This window comes from Thamnophis elegans, chromosome 1 (assembly GCF_009769535.1).
Source record: "Thamnophis elegans isolate rThaEle1 chromosome 1, rThaEle1.pri, whole genome shotgun sequence".
In the NCBI taxonomy this organism is placed as follows: Eukaryota; Metazoa; Chordata; class Lepidosauria; order Squamata; family Colubridae; genus Thamnophis; species Thamnophis elegans.
In genome coordinates, this window is record NC_045541.1 from 80798296 (window position 1) to 80825132 (window position 26837).

The following is a 26837-nucleotide window of genomic DNA, read 5'->3' on the forward strand; positions in this document are numbered from 1 at the left end:
TTTCCCACCTCGGAAGGATGGAAGGCTGAGTCAACCTTGAGCCGGTGAGAGTTGAACTGCTGAACTGCAGCTAGCAGTCACCTGAAGTAGCCTGCAGTGCTGTATTCTAACCACTCTGCCACCTCGGCTCTTCATCTTCTTACTGAAGATTAAGGGATATCTTGGTGCTCTTTGACTTTGGTTATTAGCTTGGTTGTTTTCTTGCACATGTCTCATTACCGAAACTAGGTAGCATCATCAGTACTAGTAGAGAATTTGTATTCTAGTGGCTTGCCTTGTGTCAGGAGTGGTCTTGGTAGAGGGTTTTTATTTTGGGTGGGGGAGGATTGGGTTATTTACTGTTGGCTTGTTTGGCAATTCTTTGATTGGGGTATATTGTTCTCTCCTTGATTGTTGATCTGGTGTTAATCTATGGTCACTTTGGTGTTGATTGCTCAGTTGTTGTAACATACCTGGAAATGTAAAAGTAATTGTAGAACCAATGTAACATAGGGGTTAATTGAGAAGACTCAGACTCCAATTTTTATTTAGCCATAGAAATTCAATAGTCTCAGTCAGTCAGTCTGTCTGTCTCTGAGTCAGTCACTGAGTCCATCTGTCTGTCTCTCTCACACACAGACATTATCCCCCAAGATTATTGTCTTCTACTTTCCCCTAGGTATTCCTGCAGGTGCAGGGTCCGCTTTTCGGATCATTGAGCACCATTTTCCACCGTCAGCTGCGTCTCCAGGTCGCAGGCCCGTGACTTGCGTAACCACATGATTATTGCTAAGGGAGGGGGGAAATGGAGGCGGGAGTAATATGCTTGCTACCTTTAGCTCATGAAGGAAAGACAGAATATAAATCTATCAAATAAACCCATGCATATATAGAATCAAATGTAATTCTCAGATGGCAGAAAATCACAATTGTCCCGAATGTTGCGTAGTTATTCAGTAAATGCTGTCTCTTTGTTACTCAATAAACCATTTCCCAGGTTTTTTTCTGTCAGTAACTGTTTCCTTAAGTTCTTGTAAACTCATTCTTGTGTCACCAGTGATATTATTTAGTTCTAGACTTTCGTAGTCCTTCAATTCTATATTTAAATGATTTATAATTTAAAAAATTCAACACAATATATAATTAACAGTAAGTTCTACAAAATAAAGTAATAAGTAAAAAATATAATTCCACTGTACAATATTTCATTCACAACACCAATACCGAAGTCTCTGAAGATTTTCTGAAACGGATTGTAACAATTTGTTAGAAGAACATGGAGGGGAGGGCATTTTATAGACAATCTATTTACACTGGAGGGAAGCCATGATGGAGCATATTATATTGTTAAATGATATGCTGTCAGAATATGGTGGTGGAATATTTTAAATTACAGGTACAGGTAATCACTGACTTACAACAGTTCATTTAGTGACTAATGTTACAACGGCACTGGAAAAAGTGACTTATGACCATTTTTTTTTACAGTTACGACCTTTGCAGCATCCCCATGTGATCATGTGATCAAAACTCAGATGCTTTGCAATTGATTCATATTTATGACAGTTGCAGCGTCCTGAAGTCATGTGACCACTTTTTGCCACCTTCTCATGAGCAAAATCAATGGGAAATCCAGATTCACTTAATAAGCGGGTTACTAATTTATTGCAGTCAGTCACTTAAAAATTGAGGCAAGAAAGGTCATAAAATGGGGCAAAACTCATTTAACAGATGTTTCACTTAACAACCAAAATTTTGGGCTCAATTGTGGTCATACGTTGAGGACCACCTGTAGTCTCCAATTTATGACCTTAATGGAGCCTGGAATTTCTGTTTAAGTCAAGATGGTCCTATATTGAGGACCTTGTGACCAGATTCAATTTTATGACCCTTTTTTCCCCAGCAATCATTTAACAAGTGCTATGGGCATTAAATGAGCATGGCAGTTAAGCAAATACTGTGGTGATTAAGTTAATCAATTAATCAATTTCTTTGGGCATTTTTCTTTGAAAATCAACTGAAAAGGCTGGAAACGGAGGTGGCGAGGATTAAATCGTAATTGCATGATTAGGAAATGCTACAACTGGTTGTAAAGATTAACTGGTTGCCAGGTGTCGAAAATGTGGTCATGTGACCTCTGGGTTGTGTATAACCATGGAACTCTGGAACTGGGTTGGAAGTAGCTTTTGTGGGAGAGGAGGTCTGTCATAACTTCGAGATGTTGCTAAGTGAGGCTACCTGTATTAGTTTCTGTTGGTTCCTGTGTATCCTACTTAGGTATGTTACTTAACAGGATCTTTCTATCTATCCTTTTAAGATCTGCTAAAATGCCCAAACCCTGCAATATGTAATCAGAAACTTAGCAGTTCACATTTTAAGATCTCTCCTTTCTTAAAAAGGATGAAGATGTCGTAGATTTCACGAATTCCAGTTCAGAGTTAAAAATGGCATTTGCTTAATTATGTATCTTCCAGCATAGTGAAAGCTGAAGGGAGACAGAATTAGGATAAGATGGTCAAACAGGTTGGACTAGAAGACCTCCAAGGTTCCTTCCAACTCTGTTATTCTGAAATTCTATAATACACAGATAATATTTCGCTCTCTGAGAAGTAACTTCAAGGGATCACAGTATATGTGTATACACACACACACACACACACATACACACACACGGCTGTGTTCATTAACATCTTAAAAATTATATTTAACATTAATATATTTCTCTTTATTTTTAAACGTTTATCTAAATCAAAATGTTAACAATTTCCAGTTTTCATTGTATAGAAATCACTAGTTCAGTTATTATCTGGCTTCTGTAATGTATTATTCATATTTTATAATGCAAACATCTTCTAGCAAATTTTCAGCATATCTGTGATCAGCACATTTTGCGGTTTGAGAAATAGCATCTGCCATGCTATAGCCAATGGAGAGCTGCAAAATTTCCAATTTTGTGCAATTAGGTTAAATGTGCTGTCTTGGCCTTTAAAGGTTCATCAGAATGAACATTTTGGGCTTGTGTATACACGCAAAGAACTATATTTATGGAAATACAGAAATAATACGTGTAATCACTTTTTATTTTAATTATATACTTCTGGCAGATTCTTGAAATAGTTTTGCAACAGTTCAATAAGATCCTTACCTTTTCTCCGCACTTATCAACTTACTGTAGTGGAAATCAATGTTTTTCTTCTTGGGTAGCTTGCTTGGAACTAATGATTAGAATGGAAAGTTCCAAATTCTGCTCTGATTTCATTTCTGGTCTTATTTATATGACGTATATTGCTATCAATAGCTATTTTGGTGGGATAATGTCATTTTTTGTTGAAAGAACTACACTTTCAACCTTGGCAGCTGAATTGGTAAGGGGAACTCCACACACTATCCATGTACCTGTGCAAGCAGTTCCTTGTGTGGGTACATCTATATATGAACAGATAGATCCTTGCAAGCATTGTTTATAGCTCTGTTAACTTTGTGTCTCAATGGAGAAGCTGAATTTCTATTTTCCTGTAAAACGTTATCCAAAGATTTTGTTACTTGATAAAAAATAGGCTAAAAAATAGACTAAGTTCCTTCACAGTCCCTTTATCCCACATTCTATTGAGTGAGATCAATCTTTATTTTTCTCCTGTTGAGTGAGATCAATCTTTATTTTTCTCCTTTGCAGCTTATTACACTATTGAAAGACGGGAAATTTTATTTATTTCTCATTTATTGTTTCTTTTTTTAAAAAAATAACCTTAACTAAATGTTTTAGTGATTTTAATTTTTGTTTTTTTTTCTTCCCCCCCAGTTTCCTCATAGTGCTGATCTGCCTTATATTCAGTGTGCTTTCCACGATTGATCAATATGCAACTCTGGCCACAGGGACATTATTTTGGATGGTATGCCTATGGATATTTGCTTAAGCAACATATAATTTGTATGTATTTTGAGAAGAATTAAAATTGAAATATAGCATGTATTTATATGAATGTACTGTGTATATATTTGGCAATGTTATTTGGATGTATTCTAATTTGCTAAAATGAACAAGCACAGTAATATGAAGTACAATCAGATACTTATCAGTGCACACTATACAATACTTTCATATATTTTTTCTGACTGATTTGTATCTGTATGAGAATAATATGGATAACATGGAAGTAGGTTTATGTAAATCCTTTAGGTTCAGGCAGAAATCCAAATTGGTTCTCATTATACTCTGGATTGTGTTCATTTGGCTATTCCAAGGGTGGTCCAATGGTTTTCATCATCCAAATCATAAGCATTTTGTGAGGTTTCTAACATGGTGTTCCAGGCAAAACAGTTATGTTTTGGTGACCACATCCAGAATATGCCAGCTTTAGCTCTAGAGTAGCTTTTGACCATGCCATATTGGTACGGATCAGATGAGAAGGATAATGTTGCAGAGAACCTGTTTCTGAGTTCTGTTTCAGTAGGTTTTGGACATCCCTACATAGAGGATCTATTCCTCTAGATTGTCCCACAAAGTTTAATTACTTGAGTAGGGTGATTGAACAATAATATGTGTGGCAAGACAAGAGGTAAAAATAAGTCACATACATCCATCTTAATGTTTTTAGTATTGTTATGCAGGTTAAAAAAATATGACATCTCAGTTGAGTTTATATATAGCAAATAGCTGAGAACCTGAAGTTGATGCATTTGATAATGGCTAACTATTCTGACATTAGAATACACCGCTAAACATTTCTTTTCAAGGATTTGTACAGTCTATAGTTCTTGTTGCTGTGCATCAGTGTTATGCACTGATCCATACCAATCCAATAAGGCTAACAATAACTTGAATGCTGTATCCAAGTTCAAGAGTATTCAGTAAATAAGTCCTCTGAGTTCTCCATTGTCAGGACCTGTGTCAGGTTCATGAAACACATACTGAGAGTAATATAACCAGCCCTCCCCAGCTATTATGTTCCTTGCTGATATCTCAGTAGAAGTTGCTGGCATTGCATTACCCGACTTAATTCCTTGGGACAAGCCAACATTTATATTTCATTTCACTTTGGGCACTTAATCCTGCAGTTGTTTCTTATGTTGGGATTTCCCCATTATATGTGTTTTAATATTTAATGTAGGCAAAACCATACCCTCCTTTTTCCAGAGAGTCAATTTTCGAGTTCAAGTTCATATGAATAAAAGGGCCAGTTTTTATGACTTTTGTATGCAGCTCAAAAGGTTGATAGCACTTAAGACCTTCTTAATTTTGTCTTTTATTTATAGAGTTATTTTTATACAGATCTGGTAGTGAATAGCTTCATACAGTTAATATACAGATACTAATTGGCTTTCATGAACACAGACTAATTGAGTTTCAGAAAACAGTACAGTTTTCATAACCTGATAATTTCTGGAACATTGAATTAAAATTTCTGAAGTTAGTGTTTGAGACTTGGAATACCTAAAATTCTAGAATTCCAGCACAAGTTGGCATTATGTTTGAGAAAATAGCATTTGAACATCGAGGCTAGTGGAACAATGATTAAATGGGGTTTGGGTAAGGATTTATTGGGATACAAAACTAAAAAGATAAGGAAGATAAAGCCATGGAGAGCATCAAAGTTAAAGATAGATTATGATGGTTCTTGAAGGAAGGGTAATGCTAGTGCTATTAAGTTAGCAAAGACAAGCTCAGGTAGTGGCGGTTATAATATTTACAGAATTAGTTTTTGTGACACAGTATGAAAATGATTTGCCATTGCTTTGTGGAATTTGGTCATCCCAAATTTAACAATGAGCCTGGGATTGCTTGGGGGCCTCCAAGTACTAATCAGAACTGGTCTTGCTTAGCTTCCTAAGATTACTCAATGTTATATAATTTAAATTAATTTAAGCTTTATGATAAATCCAATGTCATATGAATGTATTGCTGCCCATATGATAGGACTTTACCATTTTGTTCTCTTCTGAACAATTCTCTTCCCACTTAAGAGTTTTGGTGTCCTTCACTGATAGAAAAGGCTTGTAGACCAGAGAACAAGTGTGGAACTTGTTTCACAGAGCAGTTTTTATGGGAGGAGCTTACTATTCACAACATTGTCCTTTTTTACACAATACTGTATAGTAAATATTTCTCTTTATGTTAATTTGCTTTTGTTAATAAATATATATGATCTTCTTTTGTATTATTACTTCCTTAAATAATATACCTGTGTTTCTTCTGGGTACTTTACTACGGTAGTAGCTTTTCCTTGATATTTCCCCCTGTGAAATAGAAATATATTTTTGAGAACTTTGTTTTGCATGTTTTATTTCTGTTACACATGCATAATTGTCCTCTTGCTGGATGACTTTAATATTTACTCAATAAATTGTGGAAAATAACTGTTAACAATTACTGGGGATTTTCTGAGTTTGAGAAGCTCTGAATGAAAATTTCATAATTCAGTAGAAAGTGTGACGCAAAGAAAAAACTTGAATTATTTTCTCAATTACAGAGATTACAGTTATTGCTATAAGGCTTATGATATGAGAAAAATTCAAAAGTTAGCATGGTTATTTGTTTTTTAAAAAAGCCTATGCACCTGAACATTAGAAAGGAAGCCCAGTGACATATTTTGCTGAAGGTCTGGGTGGAATTAATAGGAAGAGTTGAAGTAAGACTTGCAAGTATGAGAAGGGCTGTTTATTTTTTTCCCTTAATCTTAAAAATGATGGATTATAGCATGGTCAGAAGTATTATTGACCATATGAGAAAAAGAACACAGGATATGTTTTAATGTTGGCATCCTTGCATCTTAAACAGTAAAGGCATTCACCACAAGATCAGCAGAGGAAGGAAATTTATTTCTTCTAAGCATATATGTGTGTGTGTGTGTGTGTATGTGTGTGTGTGTGTTATATTGAGGTCTCTTCCATTTACAAAAAAATAAGAATATCTCTGTGTTCCAATCTAAACTTACTCAAATTTTATAATACAGTTTGCAGCTTTAAAATGTATACAAGATGTGTTTGCACGTTAAAGCTCTATTAGGAAAGTGTGTGGGGAAAATACATGCATAAAGATATAAATGGATATAACTGTGAGAAAATTGTCCTGTTAATTTTTGTAAAGGCATAAAAATTATGCAAGTGAAAGGGAAGTTTGCAGATTTAATCTCTTCTTAGTTCTGAGGGATTAAATGGAAAGGCAATATTTACTTACTATTTCTATAAATGAAGTTTTTTTGAGATTAAACAGGAACCAACCAGGTACTTAAGTGGCCTTGGAACATGAGCCCACAAATGAATCCAAAGCTCTGGTCTGTATTTCTGTTTCCTGATTTTCAAAAGTCAGTGCTTTAGATGTTGGAAAACCCACACTAGGAACTATAGTTTCCTTTGAATTTTAAAGGTGAAAGGCTTTATTAAAAACATTATATATTTTTAACAGCTGAATATTAATTTGAAAGGCCTCCAGATAAAAGCAGAGGCACATCTAAAATAATCAAGAACATGATGCTAAATTGTTTTGTTTTATAATTATTTTCATGTCAGAATATAAAAACACCCTTTATCTTACTTATATCCGTGAGTTTTAATTCAGATTAGATTCCTCTCAAATGTTTGTAATCAGGATTAAGACTGGGTCAAATATTCACAGGGGGAATGCAAAGCAAATTAGCATGAGGTAAGCACCCCTTTTCCAAGCATAAATGTATCTGCATCCTTTCGAAGGCCTGGCTCTGAAAAAGGCACTTTGTTTAATTGTCTGTGCATCTGTATGCATGCATAAACAACGTTTCTTGTGAAATTAATAGCAAAGGGAATCAGATACGAATGTACATACAGGTTAAGAGAACCAAATAAAGAAGTCAAGCACCCAGGTAAACCTTCTGTAGAAAGTAAATGCTTTAACACTTAGAGAAGGATACATTTATTAATACTCTATCCATTTATTGCTCTGAAATTGAAAAGAGGGTGCAGAATTAATTTCATACCACTAGGTGGAGGTGTGAGCAGGATTTAAGTCTTTTTTTCTTTTCCCATGGCAAATATTCAGTTTACACTGAATAAGTGATTATCATGTAGAAAGGTTATGTATGTACATTGACAGATTTAAGATATTAATTTAAGAGATGTTTGGACATGACCCACAAAGAGAATGAGGCATATTTATTTAAAAATTGTTTTTCAAAGTTCAATATTTAAACTATGGAAAAAGTAAATTCAACGAGGTATTCTCCCCATGAGACTATATTTTTCCTTTATTTTTATAAGCAAATGTTTTTATGGTGCCAAGACACAGCGGAATGTTGTTATCTCAGCATGCTCTAAGAAAATCCAGGCACATGATCCAAGTGGATTAAACATTCTTCTGAACAGAAGGATATTTAGTGTGCTTGAAAAAGCTATTTTCTTGCAGGAATCTCGTTTTGTTGTCAGATTAGGTTTTAGAGCTCTAGAGATTATATAATGTATGTTAAATATTGCAGGTGTTAGATCACTTTTCCTAATGGCCTTAATTCTTACTCATACTGAACTGCAGAAAAAAAAGTTCACATTGGTTTTGAAAGGTGTACAAATTTCTTGCTTTCTCGTGTGTACTTTTAATAATACTTTTTCATTGTTATCATTTTAGCCAAGATGGCTGCTTTCACTGCTCTTAAAGAGAAGCTAGGGCAGAGTCAAATTTGAAATGATACTTAAGGATACCTTCCTATCAGTGGTGGGATTCAAATAATTTAACAACTGGTTCTCTGCCCTAATGACCAGCTGGGTAGGTGAGGCTCAGTGGTCATGTGACTGGGTGGGCTTGGCCAACTCAAGGTCACTCAGGTCGATGGGCGCTTCGCCTTAGCTGTTGCAATGTAATAAGGGTTAACTGGAGAGGCAGTTTCTGTAAGCAGAGCAATAAAGATTAGGCTAGAAACAACACCAGAATGTTTCCTTCCTGCCTTCCTTACAGGATTAGCCCTGTAAAATGGGAAAAAAAACAAAATGAGATTTCTTCCAACAACCGGTTCTCCGAACTGCTTAAAAAGTTAACAGCCGGTTCTTCCAAATAGGTGCGAACTAGTTGAATCCCACCACTGCGTCCTATGTAATTTAATTAATTTGTAATTTAATAAATTTATATGCCACCCAATCCCTAGGACTCCGGGTGGCTTACAAAAACAAGACTAAAAGATAAAAAGTTAAAAATAGGAAGAGAGGAAACAAATTTACAACATACACTCAATCTTGGTGGGGCCGGACCTCGTTCGTGAGGTCAACAGCCCCAGGCCTGCTGGAATAGCCAGGTTTTAGTGGCTTTTCGGAAGGCCGAGAGAGTGGGAAGGGTCCGGATCTCTACAGGTAGATCGTTCCACAGGGCCGGAGCAGCTACAGAGAAGGCCGTCCCCCCGAGCCGGCATTGTCCGGTCAACGGCACCCGGAGAAGGGCCAACCTGTGAGATCTTATCGGCCGTTGGGAGTTATGTGATATATGGCCGTTGGGAGGTATGTAATAATTAAGGCTTCAAAAGGGGAAATGATCTAACACCCACCATATTTAACATATGTTATATAATCTCTAGAGCTCTATTCCTATATATTAAAGAATTAAGGAATGAAGATTCCTGCCCAGACCTCCAAAGTCCCTAGGTGTGAAGCAACCCAATCACCATGGAGATGCTGTGACGGTTGTGAGGAATAGTTGTAAGTTATATTTTTTTGAGTGATGTTAATAACTTTTAATGGTCACTAAACAAATAGTTGTACTCAAGTGCATTATAATATTTCCTATCTAACATAAATTCTACTATTCAATACATATGTATATATGTACATATACCTATACCTACACACACAGACGCACACACACATACACACACACACACTGTGTTTCCCCCCAAAATAAGACCAGGTCTTATTTTTGCCCCCCTCCAAATGAGCACTAGGGTTTCTTCCCCCCCCCCAAATGTATGGGAGGCCCACTTCTGCTTGTAGCAGTGCAGGAGGTTTCAGGGTGAGCCAGTACAGCTGCCATCATGAGGCAGGGGGATGGAGCTGCCTCATGCACCCCACACAGGCTTACCTCAGGGCCCCTCGCAGCCAGGGCATCCATGCTTCAACACTTGCCTCACCTTGTGATGGCAGCTCCAGCAATCCTGTCCAGGAGGACCTTGCATGGTCCTTGGCTCACTTCTGCCTGCTCGCGGCTGCAATGGAGCAGGAGACCGAGTAACAGATTGGTGTCACAGCTATGAGGTGAAGTGGGGTTGAGTGGATGGAGCTGCCCCATGTGCCCAGTACCAGCTTACCTCAAGGGCCAGGCCACCCACGCCCCAACACTTTCCTCATCTCATGGCTCCGGCACCAGCACACTGCTCAGCCTCCTGCTCCATTGCAGCTGCGAGCAAGCAGAAGAAATGAGCTGGCAGCCACATGGGCTCCTACTGCACATGGCTGTCGGTGCTGCCACTGCGAGGCAGTTGTTGGGGTATGGATGGCCTGGCTGCAGGAGCTCTGAAGTAAGCCAGTGTGGGGTGCATGGGACAGATCCACTCCCTGCCTCGTGGCTGTGCCACTGTGAGCCATCAGACAGAATGGCTGGCCGGCCATTCAGGCTCTTAAGTAGGGCTTATTTTGGGGTTAGGGGTTATATTAGGCACACACAATTAAAACATGCTAGATCTTATTTTTGGGATACATCCTATTTTGGGGAAAATATATAGTGTGAAGATATGTGTGTGTGTGTGTGTGTGTAAGAGAGAGAGAGAGAGAGAGAGAGAGAGAGAGAGAGAGAGAGAGAGAGAGAGAGAGAGAGAGAGAGAGAGAAGATTTTAGTTAATTGTATGAAAAGAACTGTTATGGTAAGGAACAAGGTGTTCAGATTGCGTTCTTGCCAGAGGCACTGAGGCACTTCTGGGTTAAAAGGATTAGCTGGTGACATAACTGTTGCTTTTGTGGGGGGGGGGGGGGAATGCCCAGTTGGCAGTTTCTTTCATGTCCCCAGCAGGAAAACTGGAGTGAAGGATGGAACCTCACCCTGCCCCACAGCAGCATTCGGGTCTCAAAACATGAGCTTGCTCTTGTCAAGCCAGGATCCTAAACATGTGAGCCACTATGCTCATCAATAAGGTGTTCTACTGGCATCAAAGTTTGAGTTCACACTTCCCAGCAGGAGTTGACCAGATGACTTTGGCCTAGCTGCGCTCTCACTACAACCCACCTCACCAGTGCTGTTGCTGTGAGCAACGGGAGGAAGGAGTACTATGCCTGCTTCCTTAAGGCCCTGTTTGAAAGCAGGATATAAATGTAACATGTTGATTCATTTGATTTTTTAAATTAATTATTTATTCATCAAACAAATTTATATGGCTGCCCAAATCACACACAGCTGATTTTAGCTGGCTTGCAACATTAAAAATCCACAGCATAAAAACTCATCCCATCCTCCTATAGCAGCAGCAGCAGCACAATCCCATCAATCACTTGATCAGCTCCATTTGTGGTCCCCAGGACCACTGAAAAAAACCATAACTTCAAAAAAAAGCAGCAGGGTGGAGCCCAACCATAATAAAAATGCCTTCCAGGTAAGAATACTGCGTAATTTAGAGAAATGTTGTAGCTCAAGCGAAACATTCTGAAAAATTTCAGGAAGATTAAATACTTGGATTGCCCAGAAAGTATTAAGCCAATTGCACGAATGTTGCCGCTCCATTTAAATTGGCAATGAGAGGGAAAAATGCATATCCAAAATCTAAAGGGGGCACTGTTGAACTGCACAGAGAAGTAAATGCAAGAGGATTGTATTTAAAAATAGCTGATTTTCAAGTTTGTTGTAAATATTCAGATGTAGTGAAAAATACTTTGTAAAGGTTAGCAAGAATAGTGAGGAATATTCTCAGTTCCTGATTTTTGGTTTGATCTGGTCTTAGGCTGAGGTTCAGGTAAAGGGAAGCACAGAGAAAAAGCGGAAGCAATTTGCATTTCTTTGAAAACCAGCAGAGTGCAGAGCCCCGCAATATTTTCCTTCAGTGTGGAAAATACTATAATATAAAGCAATCATATCTGGAAGAGTCAAGGAGTTAGTATCTGGAATGCTTACTGAGATTCTCAGCCACCCAAGTCATGATTCAGGGGTGGTATTCAGCAGGTTCTGACCAGTTCTGGAGAACCGGTAGCGGAAATTTTGAGTAGTTCAGAGAACCGGCAAATACCACCTCTGACTGGCCCCGCCCCCATCTATTCTCTGCCTCCCGAGTCCCAGCTGATTGGGAAGAAATAGGGATTTTGCAGTAACCTTCCCCTGGAGTGGGGAGGGGATGGAGATTTTACAGTATCCTTCCCCTGTTACGCCTACCAAGCCATGCCCACCAAGCCACAGAACTGGTAGTAAAATTTTTGAATCCCACCACTGTCATAGTTGTCCCAAAGGTGCTTTTTCAAGAGGAATTTGAGTTCCTTTGTTTTTTCCTTGAACTTGTTTTGTTTCTCGTCCAAGAAACTTCTTCAGGCCTCTTCAGAACTGAAGAAGCTTCTTGGATGAGAAACATCTCCAAGGAAAAACAAAGGAAGTCTTAAAAGAGCACCTTTGGGATTCCAGATAATCCCACTTAACCAACCACATCCTGTGGTTCAAGTGACTATTGTAGCACTGGACGATAAAACAGAATGCTCTTGTAGTGACAGTTTGGTGTTCCTTAATACAGATAGTCCTCTACTTACGACCACACTTGAGCCCAAAATTTATGTTGCTAAGTGAGAAATTTGTTGACTGAATTTTGCCCCATTTTATGACTTGCCACTTTTGTGAATGGAATCACTGCTGTTCTTAAATTAGCAACACCGTTGTTAAGTGAATCCCATTGACATTGTTTGTCAGAAGGTTGCAAAAGGTGATCACATGACCCAGGGCACTGCAACCGTCATAAATATGAGTCAGTTGTCAAGCATCCAAATATAAATCACATAACCATGAGGATGCAGCAGTGGTCATAAATGTGAAAAATAAGTAATTTTTTTCAGTGTCATTGTAACTTCGGAGGGTCACGAAATGTACTGTTATCACTGGAGGACTACCTGCATTGCGGAGCAACTGTGTAATGCAGAACATTGACCTAAGATCTGGAAGACCCAGCTTCAAATACCCTGGGAATCATGAATATTTGGTGACTGACCCATAAGCCACTCCTTATCATTAAGATGAAATAGCAATGGATGATACACATGCAATCCCAAATTCCCTGATAAGAATGTGCAGGGTTAGAATAAAATGGGAATATAAAATAGAATAAGCATAGAATAAGAGTCAAAGTGTGTTTAAGGTTAACAAAACACCCCTAAAATAGTAAACTATAGTAAATAAAACTAGCAAATAGTTCAGTGGTGGGATTCAGCCGGTTCGCACCTATTCGGGAGAACCGGTTGATAACTTTCCAGGCAGTTCAGAGAACCAATTGTTGGAAGAAATCTCCTTTTGTTTTTCCCCACTTAACAGGGCTAATCCTGTAAGGAAGGCAGGAAGGAAACATTCTGACCTTTCTTTATGGAAACTGTCTCTCCGGTTAACCCTGATTACATTGTAAGAGCTAAGGCGAAGCATCCATCGATGGGAGTGATGTCGAGTTGGCCACACCCACCCAATCATGTCACCACTGAGCCCCTCCCCCTACCCAGCTGGCCATTAGGGCAGAGAACCGGTTGTTAAATTATTTGAATCCCACCACTGTAATAGTTGTTACTGATACAAATTGCTATTTGCTTTTTAATTTCATTTCCTTGTTTGATTTATATCTCACCTTACTTCAGGAGCTCAGCATGGTGTCCGTAGCACGGTTACTTTCTGTTTTTACCCACAATAATTTCCATTAGTGGTAAAATGGGCTTAGAAGGAGGACTGACCCAAATCCACCATCCAGTGAGTTGCTGTGACTGACAAGGAGTTAGAATCGGGGACCCCAACTGTTCCCTCTTTCCTTCCTCACTTACACACACATAAATTGACACACTCAGTTTGATTCCGATTCAAGCCAGAATCTTGTATGAATACACACTGCAATCCTGCAGAGTTTCATTTTAACAAAAGTCCTATTAATGGAAAGGAACACATCCCGTTAGATAGAAGTTCCCTGAGGATGGGCTCCAGCACGAGTCTGAAAGCTTGGAAGACTAAACCTCTGGTCCCTGTGACTGACCCAGATTGGATCCTGCAACATTATCCTGGGATATGTACTGTATATTTGCAATTTGCATCAGTAACAACTATTACTACTTTTATCAAAGTAGTACACTTATATTCATAAGTGTCATATTGCCATCTGCTGGCTACTTTCTACCCAATAATCTCAGTAAAGCAATTAAGGCAGAATGGCACAACTTGCTTGAATGGGTCAACACGCCATGGTCAATTCATTGCGGCCAACTCACTGTGGAACAACTTACCCAGCCAACTTGCCTGTGAAGGAAAATTCACTGCGGGACATTTCAACTATTCCATTTAATTGTTTAAAATAATTGTAAAAATTATTTTAATTTTTGTCATTCGTGTTTTAATGATTCACGTAATGATTCTATTTGACTATTTCTTTGATATCAGTGTGACTTATCGGTCGCAAGTTGGCCATGGCGAGTTGTCATAGACTCCATAAAAGGGCCCCCTATCTAAATTTATTTATTTATTTATTTATTAGACTTATATACCGCTTCATAGGGCTTTCAGCCTTCTCTAAGCGGTTTACAGATTTTTAGCAAATTGAGTCAGCATATCGCCCTCACAATCTGGGTCCTCATTTCACCCACCTCGGAAGGATGGAAGGCTGAGTCAACCTTGAGCCGGTGAGATTTGAACCGCTGAACTGCAGATAACAGTCAGCTGAAGTGGCCTGCAGTACTGCACCCTAACCACTGCGCCACCTCGGCTCCTATTAGAAACAAATTAATTAGAAACAAAGAAAGTCCACTCCATATCCCAATCCCTTTATAGCAGACTAACAGCCTTGGAAAACCTTTCCCAATGCTAGTATTGATTTTCTCAGAATTCCTAGTCTTCATTGCTTCGGTCATGTTCAATATATCTGCAGAATGAGTCGGACCATTTCAAAAAGCCGTATAGGTGGAGATAATTTGCTGCTGGGAAAAAAATAAAGCGTTATCTTGAATACATTTTAAGAAAATACATTTCTTGAGTCCCTAAAGCACTATAAAGCTGCTTTGTCTTTTGAGAGTTGTTTGTAGTTTTGTTTCAGCAGACTAAACATGGCTATCCCTCTGGAAACACAGCAATGTTTATAACAGTGGCAGATTTCACATTATATGACGCAGCTGCATGAGAGTGTTTACTAACTGAATGTGTGTCTATGTGTGTATATATATGTGTGTGTGTGTATGTGCACATACACTCACACAGTACATACACTGTGTGTCCGTGTGTGTATTCAAGATCACTCTCTAATATCTAATAAGTGGAGAAGAGGAAGGCTATTTTGGTTCTTGGGATAGGGAGAGGAAAGCTGAACACAGGCGCACAGCAGAATTGAGCGTTGAAAAAGATTTTTCAATTTATCAGGATTAGCATGTAGCACTTGCAGTGACAGGTGTTTCCTTTATGCCTTGTCCAAAGTCTGGGAAGTAGTTTGTCATTAAGTACTGCATTCAGTGTGTATCTCAATTTCAATATAACTGGAGGGCCCAAGGCTTTGTTAGGTCCTTGTTTTTACATCTGACCTCGGCCAGCTGGAATCCATTGTCTTTAGCGTAATGTAACAGCTGACATAACATAACGGGTATCAAGCTGAAAAGCCAAAGCAGCCTGGTGAACTGATGAAAATGAGGGGGCAAAAGCAATGGAGAGGTTGGGACGGGTATTACAGCATCCTGACTCAAAAGTGGAGAGCTGCTTTCTGTTTTCCCTGGGGGAATTAGCCAGGAAATAAAGAGATGAGCCTGCTGATGCTCTGTTTGCAATTGATTACATATGATAGACTACCAGGGGGCAGGTTTGGGCTTGCCAGCTGTCACTTGCTGGTAGCTATTGAATTGCTTCAAGTGGCTCCTGGGGGAGATGGGCCTGCAACTGCAGGTGTTGTGGGATTGCATAACTGCAGTGAATACTGATGGGCTGGTTTTAGAAAATACGTGGAATAAATGCATTTGATGTTTTATTTTCTAATAAGCCATGGGCAAAATCTATCCCCTGCTTTTAATTCTTTTAAAGATAAAGTGGCTTGATTTCTTAAGACACCTTCGAGAGGTATCCATGGAGAGAGAGGCTAATGCATTTTTAGTTTTAATCAGATTTTCTAAGGGAAACAATGCTCCAATTCCATGTTTTGCTGGTAAATCAGGTTTAAGATGTGGGTCTCCCAGGGGAGAATTGATTGGAGGGGTTGGCTATTATTCCTCCTGTTAACTTTTATATGCAAAAGTCCTCACCTGTTATTTCTGATTACTCAGTTCTGCTCTGCTCAGATCTCAAAAGCAGTAAGTCCTTATTTTTTCCTATGTTAATTTAATACAGCAATGGACAAACTTGAATAGGATTCTCACCTCACATGGCATCTGCCTGGATTTACTGTATAAATGGGGCATAGTATCCTCCATTCAGTGTGACTGCTGGGTCCCACATCAAAGTGTAGATCACATTGTAACCAGCTGTAAGCTGAATGCATATAGCAGTCCAGGATCTGATTTTCTCAGATAAATGATGCTGCGCTTCAATGGTTACATGGCCTAGTGCAGTCCCCCCCCTGCCTTTTGGGCACCATGGATCAGTTCCATGCAGGGACGTCTCCAGTGGTGGGTTGCTCTTACTGTAACTACTGGTACGCGGTTCACCAACAAAAGGGTGACCGACAAAAGCGTGCCCGACTAAACCGCGGTGACAAAACCGCGAGTTCTAAACCGCGCTGACAAATGAACGCTGAATTGCGCCGACAACAGTGCGCTGACAGAAGCGCGCTGTAAACCTAACCCTAAACCTAACCCTATACCTAACCCTAACCCTAAACGTAACCCTAACCCTAACCCTAAATGTAACGCTAACCCTAAACCTAACCCTAAACCTAACCCTAAACCTAACCCAGAATTGCCCTTCTGTCGACTGAAATCGCCCTTCTGTTGACACGCTGTTGTCAGCGCGCTGTTGTTGGCGTGTTGATGATGTTGTGATTTTAGCAACGTGGTTTTGTCGGAGCGCTTTTGTCGGGCGCGCTTTTGTCGGGTCACGCTGGTACGCTGCTCACACGCTCACACTTTCTGTTCGTGTACATGCCTGACTTGCGCTGTGCGTGCACGTGCAATCCACAGCCCCTGTGACAACCAGCTACTTGTTGGGGCTTGCACAGGCACTGCACGCTGTGTGCGTGTGCGCAATTGGACGTTTGCCTTAAAAACAGGTATAGAGCACAGGCAGGTGGGCCAAAAGAGCCACCGTACTGGTAGCTTCTCAACTGCTCCGGGCCACTACCAGTACGGCCATACAGGGCCAAACCAGCAACCCACCTCTGGATGTCTCCCACGGATCAGCAGGGGCATGCTTTGACATGTTGCCTGCATCCCATGGATGGGGCTTCGCTTATATCTGCAGCCCGGTTTCTGGCGTGCCACAGACTGATGACGGTCGACAGACTGAAGGTTCCAGGACCCCTGGCCTAGAGTTTGGTATCTGAATATAGATCCTTTTATCATTCATATTTTATCATTCATGCTCAATTTATGACCAGAATTGACTTCAAAATTTCTATTGCTAAGTGAGACATTTGTTAAGTGAGTTTTGCCCCATTTTATGACCTTTCTTGCCACAGTTGTTAAGTGAATCATTGCAGTTATTATGTTAGGAACAAGGTTGTTAACTGAATCTGGCTTCCCCAATTCATGGGGAATCTGGACATTGTCAACGTCAAGTTGCATAACTTGCATTTTGCTTACATTTTCTCATCTTTTACCTTACCGTTGAAAATTCAGTAAGGACAGTAACACCAAAATATCTGATAAATGTTTTACTCACATAACGAACACATCCTTGGGTGCCGAATATACACAGCCGCACCATTTTTTGGGGGGGGAGGGGGGGGTTGACCAAAATAATTCATGAATTGATTTTACTTGGAAGCTTCATTGTTAGAGAAAGAATAGATTGTGACCATAAGGGATATAAAAGGCAAGAAATCTAAATAATTTAGATTTTATCCACTGTGTGTGGGGGGAAAACACTGAATTGGAAAAAGAACTTAAAATATTTTTAGGGAAAATTCTCCTCTTTAAATAAATATGATTCAAATAAACATACTTCTCTCAAGTATAAAAAAGAGATGCTTTATGAGATTTGCATATTGAGTTTAGAGTACAGTACTGAAAAAGCTTTAATATGTGGATGAAATAGTTTTATGAGAAACAATATCAGATAATAGGAAATGAAACAGGATGCAAATGCTTTCAGCTTCTCAAATTTTAGAACAGTCACCTAAGGAGCAACTTTTCAACTGTCCAATTTGTCTGAAGTGGAAAATTGTCTGACCTATATTTCCAGATGGGGCATAATGAGCCAGAGAGATAAAATGCAATTTAATGCAATTCTGTTTATAGTTTACAATAGAAAACATTAAATTTTGAGTATCTGAGAGCTTTCCACCTGGAAGCACACCCTCTTTCATAAGTTTTCATTTCCAAGCCAGGAATCTGAAGATTTTGTTAAAGACATGCGTCTGTTGTATTGTGCTGTGTATTTATATTAGCAAATAACTTTCTGACTTTTTGGCCTCTTACATAGCTATTACAGTCATTCAGCAATATTGTCTGCTTTATAAATAATGTACGCATTGGATCAGATCAGACTAATTGTCACAGCAAGTTGATTTCCATTAAGATTAAATTTCTTATTCTCAATTATGTCTGCTTTTAAGTGAATAAGGAATAGCAATTATAGGATATGAACATGTTTTAATGTTTAATTATACTGATTAGCCTCCTATATATCAACCAATAGTGAAACAACAAAGTAGCAAGTATGGAAAGTTTGAGAGAAGAGAAATGGTTTCACTTAAATTTGCTAAAAGTATATTCAAGCACAGATGTACAGTAGTTGTGAAGGGAAGTGCCATAATATGAGGCCAACCACTGGAAATAATTTCAGGAAGTGCTAGAGATAGCTTTATATAATTTGTTAATTTGTCAGGTGGTCGCCTCTTGCTATTTGGCAACTGCACTGGAAAAATAGATGTCTGCACTATCCAATCAATTTATGTGATAAATGGACTTTTATCATTCACCTGAAATAAATCAGAAAATAATGTAACTGGAATATGGTAGGCCTTCCTTCCTTCCTTCCTTCCTTCCTCCCTCCCTCCCTCCCTCCCTCCCTCCCTCCCTCCCTCCCTTCCTTCCTTCCACAAATACCTTTTCATATTCCAAGGGCTACACATACTTACTGTGGTTATGTCATTGCATTATACAAGCTTGTCAATCAGCTCACATTTAGTGCCATTTGCAGTGTCCTGCAGTCATGTGATTGTGATGTTTGATGTTTTTTGCCCATTGGGTTGCTTACATAGACTTGAGATATTTATCCTGCTTTGAAGAGTTTGGGTTCAAAACTGGGGAGAGGAGTCACAGATTTTGCATTTAGTTTCAGAGCTAGGAGTAGTTAAGAAATATATGCTGGCAAACTGCAAGCCAATGATCCAGTTGCATAGATTGTATTCTGATAACAGTATTAATACACCCTGTAAGTCTGTTTGGAATATACAATATTTCTAGTAGAACTAGAAATTGTTGGCAGAAGTACGTATATAGAATGTGCTGTTTCTAGAGAATCCAGCTCAGTGAAAAACAGTATGTTGGAAACTACAATTAAACTACAATTAAAAATTAAGGATTTGTAAAAAAAAAATTAATTGCATTTATATCTAGCCAAAATCTGTTAACTGTAACAATATTACAAGGAAAATTTACTGATCGTTGGCAGTTACAACACTGAAAACTGTGACTTATGACTGTTTTTCACACTTATGAGTATCATAGCATGCCCATGGTCATGTGATTGAAATTCAGACGCTTGGCAACTGACTGGTGTTTATGATGGTTGCAGTGTCCCGGGGTCATGTGATCCCCTTCTGTGACCTTCTGATTAGCAAAGTCAATGGGGAAGCCAGATTTATTTAACAACCATGTTATTGACTTAACAACTGCAGTGATTCACTTAACAACTGTGGCAAGAAAGGGTTAAAATGGGGCAAAATTCACTTAACAAATGTCTTATATAGTAAACAGAAATTTTGTATTCAGTTGTGATTGTAGGTTTAGGACTACTTGTACCTGCCTTTTTAACCAACTGTGGGTTTCTCACAATGGTTAATGGAAGTGTATAGAGAGAAGCAAAGTAGTTGTTCAGCTTCATTTTCCCAATGAAAAGACAGTCAGTTCTATTTTTATTATTCCCCGAGCTAAAAGATAAGCTCTTGCTATTGTTTTCAAATTCAGAGAATGAATTCCGAACAAGATCTCTTCTCACCCTTGCATAAGCCTGATATTCAAATTGCTGGTCCTTTAACAGTTCTGGAAAGAATGCGGATTATAATTTACCTACACTAGTCTTCAGATGGCCTTGAAACAGTTGCTGAACCAGATTTTTTTTATTGCCCTAAGAGGGAGTCCTTCAGCTAGTAGGACTTTCTTGGAGCTCTCCAAGGTCCTGCTTCCTGCTGGTATGTCTTCTTGTCCTATCTCCTAATGCCATGTGCTACATCTGCCTGATTTTAACAACCTTGTTTAACCAGATTGGACTGAGCTACTTGATGACTTAGTTATAGCACTATTGAATTCTCTTTTGATCCATTGAATGGAATAACCTTTGCCTCCTTTTCCTTATCCTCTTTTACCTCTTCTTTTTCTTTCGATAGATCAGCTTTCTGCGTGATGCTGTAATTATTTTTCTTGATATAGCATTTGACTTGCATGCTACCATTCAGTTCAGGTCTTGGAAAAGTTAAATCCAAGTAAACATAGTAACAGTTTTCTTGAAAGTCTTTGGTCTGTGTTTTATCTCAGTTTGCAATTCTTGGGGAAATGCATTTTGAAATTGTGAAATCTCATGTGGAATTGCAGTCATAATTCCTCTTCCAACTGATAATGTAATTTGGTATAAAAAGAAACAGAAGAAGGCATCTGTAAATTGCATGCATTTCTAGAGAAAGCTAGGAAAAATCCCTCCTTAAAACTCTGAAGAAGCATTGCGAAGCATTGTAAGCTGGACTGACTTAAACAGATTGATGATCTAATGTCCTAAGAAGGATGGCTCTTGTAGAAGATTTTGAAGGACAAGATAGGTGCCTTAAGCTTTACAAAAAAGCCAAAAGAAAAAAAGAAATATAGGCTTAATGCAAAACAGCTGCTGATTCATGTAATAGATTACATTGAGCACTATTCATATTTATATCTCCACGAATCTATGTGCCATATCCTAAAAATAGAAAGAAACATGAACATTTAGAAGCTGGGGAGCATGTTAACATAATAGGATTCCTACATTTGAGTGGAAAATTAATTTGCAAAATGAAGTATTTTGCTTTACCTTAAAAAGTGCATTTGCGGAATATATTTTAGAAGAAAGTACAACAGATTTATAGTCAGTACCAAAATAATTCATAATGGACAGGTTGGAGTCTGCAATATTTCCTTTTTTTCTACTCTTCATCTAATAAGTAAACAACATTTAAAAATAAACCCAGTTAAAACAACATAATTTTACTAGTATGCTTTGAAGTCTTGTGTCTGTATTTATTCTAGTAAACCCTTACAGGCAAAAAGTTCAAAACACTGTTGGCTATTATTATTTTTTTAAAAGATGTATTTGTGTTTGTTTATTTTAGCCAGTTGAATCATTAAGTCTCTTCAAGTTTTAGATAGTGAGCTTCACATAATATCATCTGTCACTTCATGTCAAGAATTTAACAGTGATGCCACCATGTTCAAATTGCAGCATCTGGATCCCAGACTTGTGTTTTTATGTGGTAGGTAAAGAGGGTTTTTTCCCCCCCTTCAGGGCAATCTTGTTGTTTCTTCTCAGAAATTTCTCATCTGTGTGATGACTCTGTCTCTGCTCTGGAGGTTGGGCATCTATGCAGCTGGTGTTGTCAGAAAGCTTTTTCTCCCCAGGGAAAATGCATCTTAAACTGTATCTCAGTCAATTGGAATAAAATCTGTGAATGGGCTGTGCTACTCTAATATTAAAAAATGGGGAGAAACCAAGCTGCAAATCAAAAGGTTTATGGGATAATAGGTGATAAACTGTTCGGTATACAGTATGTCTCCGCATTTGTGTTTCTTTTTTCTTCTTCAAATTATTTCTTTTAAGTGGAGGAAAGTGCACAGTTTCTGTTCGACAGCTGTCTGCTTCAGTTTCAAGTTTTCTAAATCATTTGTTCTGTGTGAGGCATTCTTTTTCAAGAAGCACAGTAGGAACTGATGCTTAACAGTTGAGAAATAATTCTCTTTTACTACTTTTAACATTATGTCAAAAGACAGGAATCTGTTCATTTTAAACTTAAGCTTTAATCTTAATCTCTAAATTCAGAAGCATCAGGAAGTATTTTTTTAAAAAAAAATCAGAAAGAGGCAAATGTGTAATTTGTAATTACAATTAGCTGCCAAAAGTATATTTTGCAAATAACTGATATGTTAAAAAGGGTGATAAACTGGGTTTTATTATTTCATTTTTATCCTTTCCAGCAGAACAGATGCTTTTCAAATAAATGAAATTGGTTGTGCGTAATTCACCCCTTAAGCTTGGTTGTAGTTATTACTATAAACCAAAATCTGATGGGGGCGGACTTGTGGTCTTCTAGAGATGTTTTGGGACTTTCATCAGCCTCAGCATGCATAGCCAATGGGAATAAATAATAGGAGTCAGACCACTGGTTTATCCAACCTGATATTGTTGATGTTAATTAGCAGGAACTCGGCTTCATGAAAGAGTTTTTTCCATTCTCCCTTGGAATGCTGAGTTTTGAACCTTGGGGTTATTTTGCATGCATTGTATTTCTGATTTATGGATTTAGCATGCCGTATTAGAATTGCAAATTTAGAGTGAAAGAAACTCACAGAATTATAGAATTGGAAACACCTTCAAGATTTTTTAGTCTAATCCCCTGCCCAAGACAGGGATCCTCAAACTGCCCCAGACAATTGGTTGTTCAAGGTTTACCGAAAAGTTTTCATTGATACAGAATCCAGGATTCCCAAAGGCAGGTTATTCCACTGCTTAATAGTGGTTCCAGTTAGGAAAATCTTTTTTATTTTGAATTTGAATCTCTGTCTGTAAAGTTTTGACCCATGGATTCTTGCCCAAACATCAAGGATATGGAGAATAAACCCATATTCTTCTCCTCTAAAAGGCCTTCAAGTATTTGAAGACTGATACTGGATTTGCCCTTAGCCCTTTCTTCTATAGATTAAACATACTGTTCCCTTTACCATTCTTCACTGAAGCCCCTCACAATCTTTGTCACTCTTCTCTGCTTTTCCCCTTAGTTCTTCAGCATCTGGGATTCCTTCATCATCCATTGAAAGAGTTAAAACCAACAAACTTAAGTGAATTTAGTTTTGAGCTGGGGACTTTTTAATATATAGGATCTTGCCATTAACCTCCAATATTTTTCATTCAGTACCTCTTTTTCTTCTAGAATAGGCAGGTATTAACTGGAGAGTGGACTTAACCATTGAGAAATTTGACTTCTACCCAACTCTAGTCAGTGTACATGCTAGGATAACTTTATAAATGCCAAAATTTTAGGGACTCTTCTGAAATAATGCTAGCCTTCCTATAATGCTAGAGGATAGCCTAGTTGGTTAAATGCTGAGTAACAATGGAACCTAAAGCATCTTTTCCAAAGTTCTTAGATGGTAACATTTTAAAAGGGTTTATCCCAAGTTATACTTAATCCCCCAAAATATTATATTTGGCAGCGTTAAAATCTACCATAGTAAGTTTTGTTAAAGAAAACCAATGAGCCAGAAATAATATTATGAGGAAGGTAAAAATCATGTGTGAGAAATAGATGTCAGATGAAATGAATGTCCTAACTTAATTTCTGGGTAACCTGAGACTACAGTCTTGACTAGGGGGAAAAAGTAAGGGTAGCCTTTGTAATACAGGTAATCCTCAACTTGCAACCACAATTGAACCCAAACTTTGTGGCTAAGCGAGTCAGTTGTTAAGTGAATTTTGCCCCATTTTACAACCTTTTTTTGCTACTGTTGTTAGGTGAATCACTGCGGTTGTCAAGTTAGTAACACGGTTTTTAAGTGAATCTGGCTTCTCCATTGACTTTGCTTGTCAGAAGGTTGCAAAAGATGATCACATGACCCCAAGACATTGCAACCATCATAAGTATGTGCCAGTTGCTAAGCATCTGAATTTTGACCATGTGACCATGGAGATATTGCAATGGTCATAAGTTTGAAGAATAGTCACAAGTCACTGTCTTCAGTGCTGTTGTAACTTTGAACCGTCACTAAATGAACTACTGTAAAATGAGGGCTATCTCTACTAAGCAGTGAAATGGGAGAAGAGATGAGAATAGGAATTAATTATTTCTTCCTTTTTTCCCAGGTAGGAGGGATGGCTGGAGAAAACATTTGTTGCAAATAAGAGATAAATGATTTGGATGTGACAGAAGATGTATTTGAGAAAGAGCTGTGGTTTGTTAAAAGCATATAACCCAATCACTAAATCAGGTCAATAGCTTAAACCCCCCGGCCCCAAGGAATACACTGAAGAGCCATGGTGGCACAGTGGTTAGAATGCAGTATTGCAGGCTAATTCTGCTGACTGCCAGGGACTTCAGTCCTCATCAGCTCAAGGTTGACTCATCCTTCCATCCTTCTGAGGTCGGTAAGATGTGGACCCAGATTTTTGAGGGGGAGTTGGCAATATGCTGACTCTGTAAAACCGCTTAGAGAGGGCTGTAAAGCACTGTCAAGTGGTATATAAGTCTAAGTGCTATTGCTATTGCTATTTGGCAACCTCATATTTAATTCTCAGACTCACCCTCCAAATTGCCATCTGTTTCCTTGAATTAGTTGCTGTACTGGCCCTTATATCAGCTATATGGCATAAGAAGGTCATACTGACTTAGCTGCTTTTTTTCAATAGCTAAGGAATAGATTCTTTCTTTAAGTTGGCCACATTTATGTCTTGAGTAAAGAGTAGCAAAGTGAGTTTGGTTATTAATTTTATATATAACTACTTCTTAAAAATCAAATATAAAAACAAAATTAAGTCCATCACTGGATATTTGCAAAATTTCCCAACTATATCTTCTCTCCATCTTCCTCTCATAAACTAATCCTTGTATCTTTAATGTTTATATACTGGCAGGTTTCCTGTCAAGTTGATGTGTAGATTGGGTTCTCTTTTTATCCAAGAAGAGGCAACAGATTCATTACATATTTGGTGGGGTTGTCGCTGTGTGTGTGTGTATATACATACATTCTCCTTTGAGGAAGGTGATTGATGCCTACATTAAAGCAGGATCAAAGAAAAGGAGAGAAAGGGGAGCTGCAGTTAACAAGAATGTTGAAACATGAAAACATATTTGATATACCTGGTGGTCTAGCTCTTGTTTATAAAAATAAATCTCATGAAAGATGCACTTATTTCTATTAGTCTGCAATGTATATGTCTAGACTGATGAGCATTTTTTTCAGTATAACCACTTGAATACGGTAGTTGCTTCAAGGTAACAGAGTTTAAAAGTCCTCTGTGAAAAAATAAATATCTTGTTTTAAGTTGATGAAGGCATGTATTTATAAGACTCTTTGATTTACGAGACTGCATTCAAAAAGGAACAGTGTATTATTACCATCTTGTTCTCAGATCAGGCCTATAATCCAGTCATCCCGCTTATTGTTCAGGTGGGTGACATATTTCTTTTATAGGGAAGAAACTAACCATCTACCAAAGAAAAGTCTATATTACAAATGAATGAAGGGTTGCAAAGAATTAAACAAACAGAGCAACTCTTTTAAATTTGACTCTCTGAGTTGTTTTGTGAATAGGGTTTGTGTGTGTGTGTTTTACTTTTTTCTTTCTTGAGGTATAACAATAAAACTAAAACTCAAAGCAACCATCATCTCAAAAGAGGTTATGAGATTACAGTCTTTCAAAAATTGTTGCTTCAACTAAGCTTAAAACTAAACTTGTCAATTTGACTTATACTCAGAAATAAAAGTAAATGTTACTGCAGCTATGAAATTGCTTACTACGGATGTTATGAGGGCCTAGCATAAATGTGGCAAGCATCACTACAACAACCCTGTGAGGTAGTTTTAGGCTGAGAGAGATTGACTGGCCCCAAATGAGCATTGAGGTAAACTTGAACTTGGGTCTCCTCGATGCTAGTCCAGTGCTTTTCACACAATGTCACTGTATGTTACTTAACTGAAATGGTTATGTGTACATGCTTTTCATGCCTTTTGGAGTTCTAAAAATGTCTCTCTCAATTTCACATTATTCTGCTACCTTTCCCTGCAAAAATTGTTATTGCGGTTTACACAAATGTTCCTATATTTTTTATTGTAGCTTTATTTGGACTATTCTAATTTCTTCATAGTCTTCAGAAACAGCCCAAATTTGGGATTTGTTTTCCTAAAGATTACGGAATTAAACATACATCATATTGCCCATGTTATCTTTTTCTATCATGAATCTAATTTTTGACAATGCTTCCTTTCTGAGATTAACATTGGATGCATCCTCCCCAAAATGTCTAATTTTTCATAAAGTTTGTGTGACCTCCCACTAGAATGCTATTAGTGTCTAAATCAAACATGTTATCGGCATTTTGCTTCTTTGTGTTGGCTGGATTAAGGCACCATTAATACTCTTCCATTCAATCCATCATTATATAGCCATTTACAGAAAAACG

General features: G+C 38.2%; 1 protein-coding gene across 1 annotated transcript in view; it reads left to right on the forward strand.

Moving 5' to 3' along the window:
- The window catches only part of KCNQ1 (potassium voltage-gated channel subfamily Q member 1), a 365934-nt gene that overhangs the window by 46869 nt on the left and 292228 nt on the right, over positions 1-26837 (forward strand). Inside the window, exon 2 of the mRNA XM_032224810.1 lies at positions 3779-3869. Within this exon, the coding sequence (XP_032080701.1) occupies positions 3779-3869 (91 nt within the window). The remainder of the gene's footprint in view (positions 1-3778; positions 3870-26837) is intronic.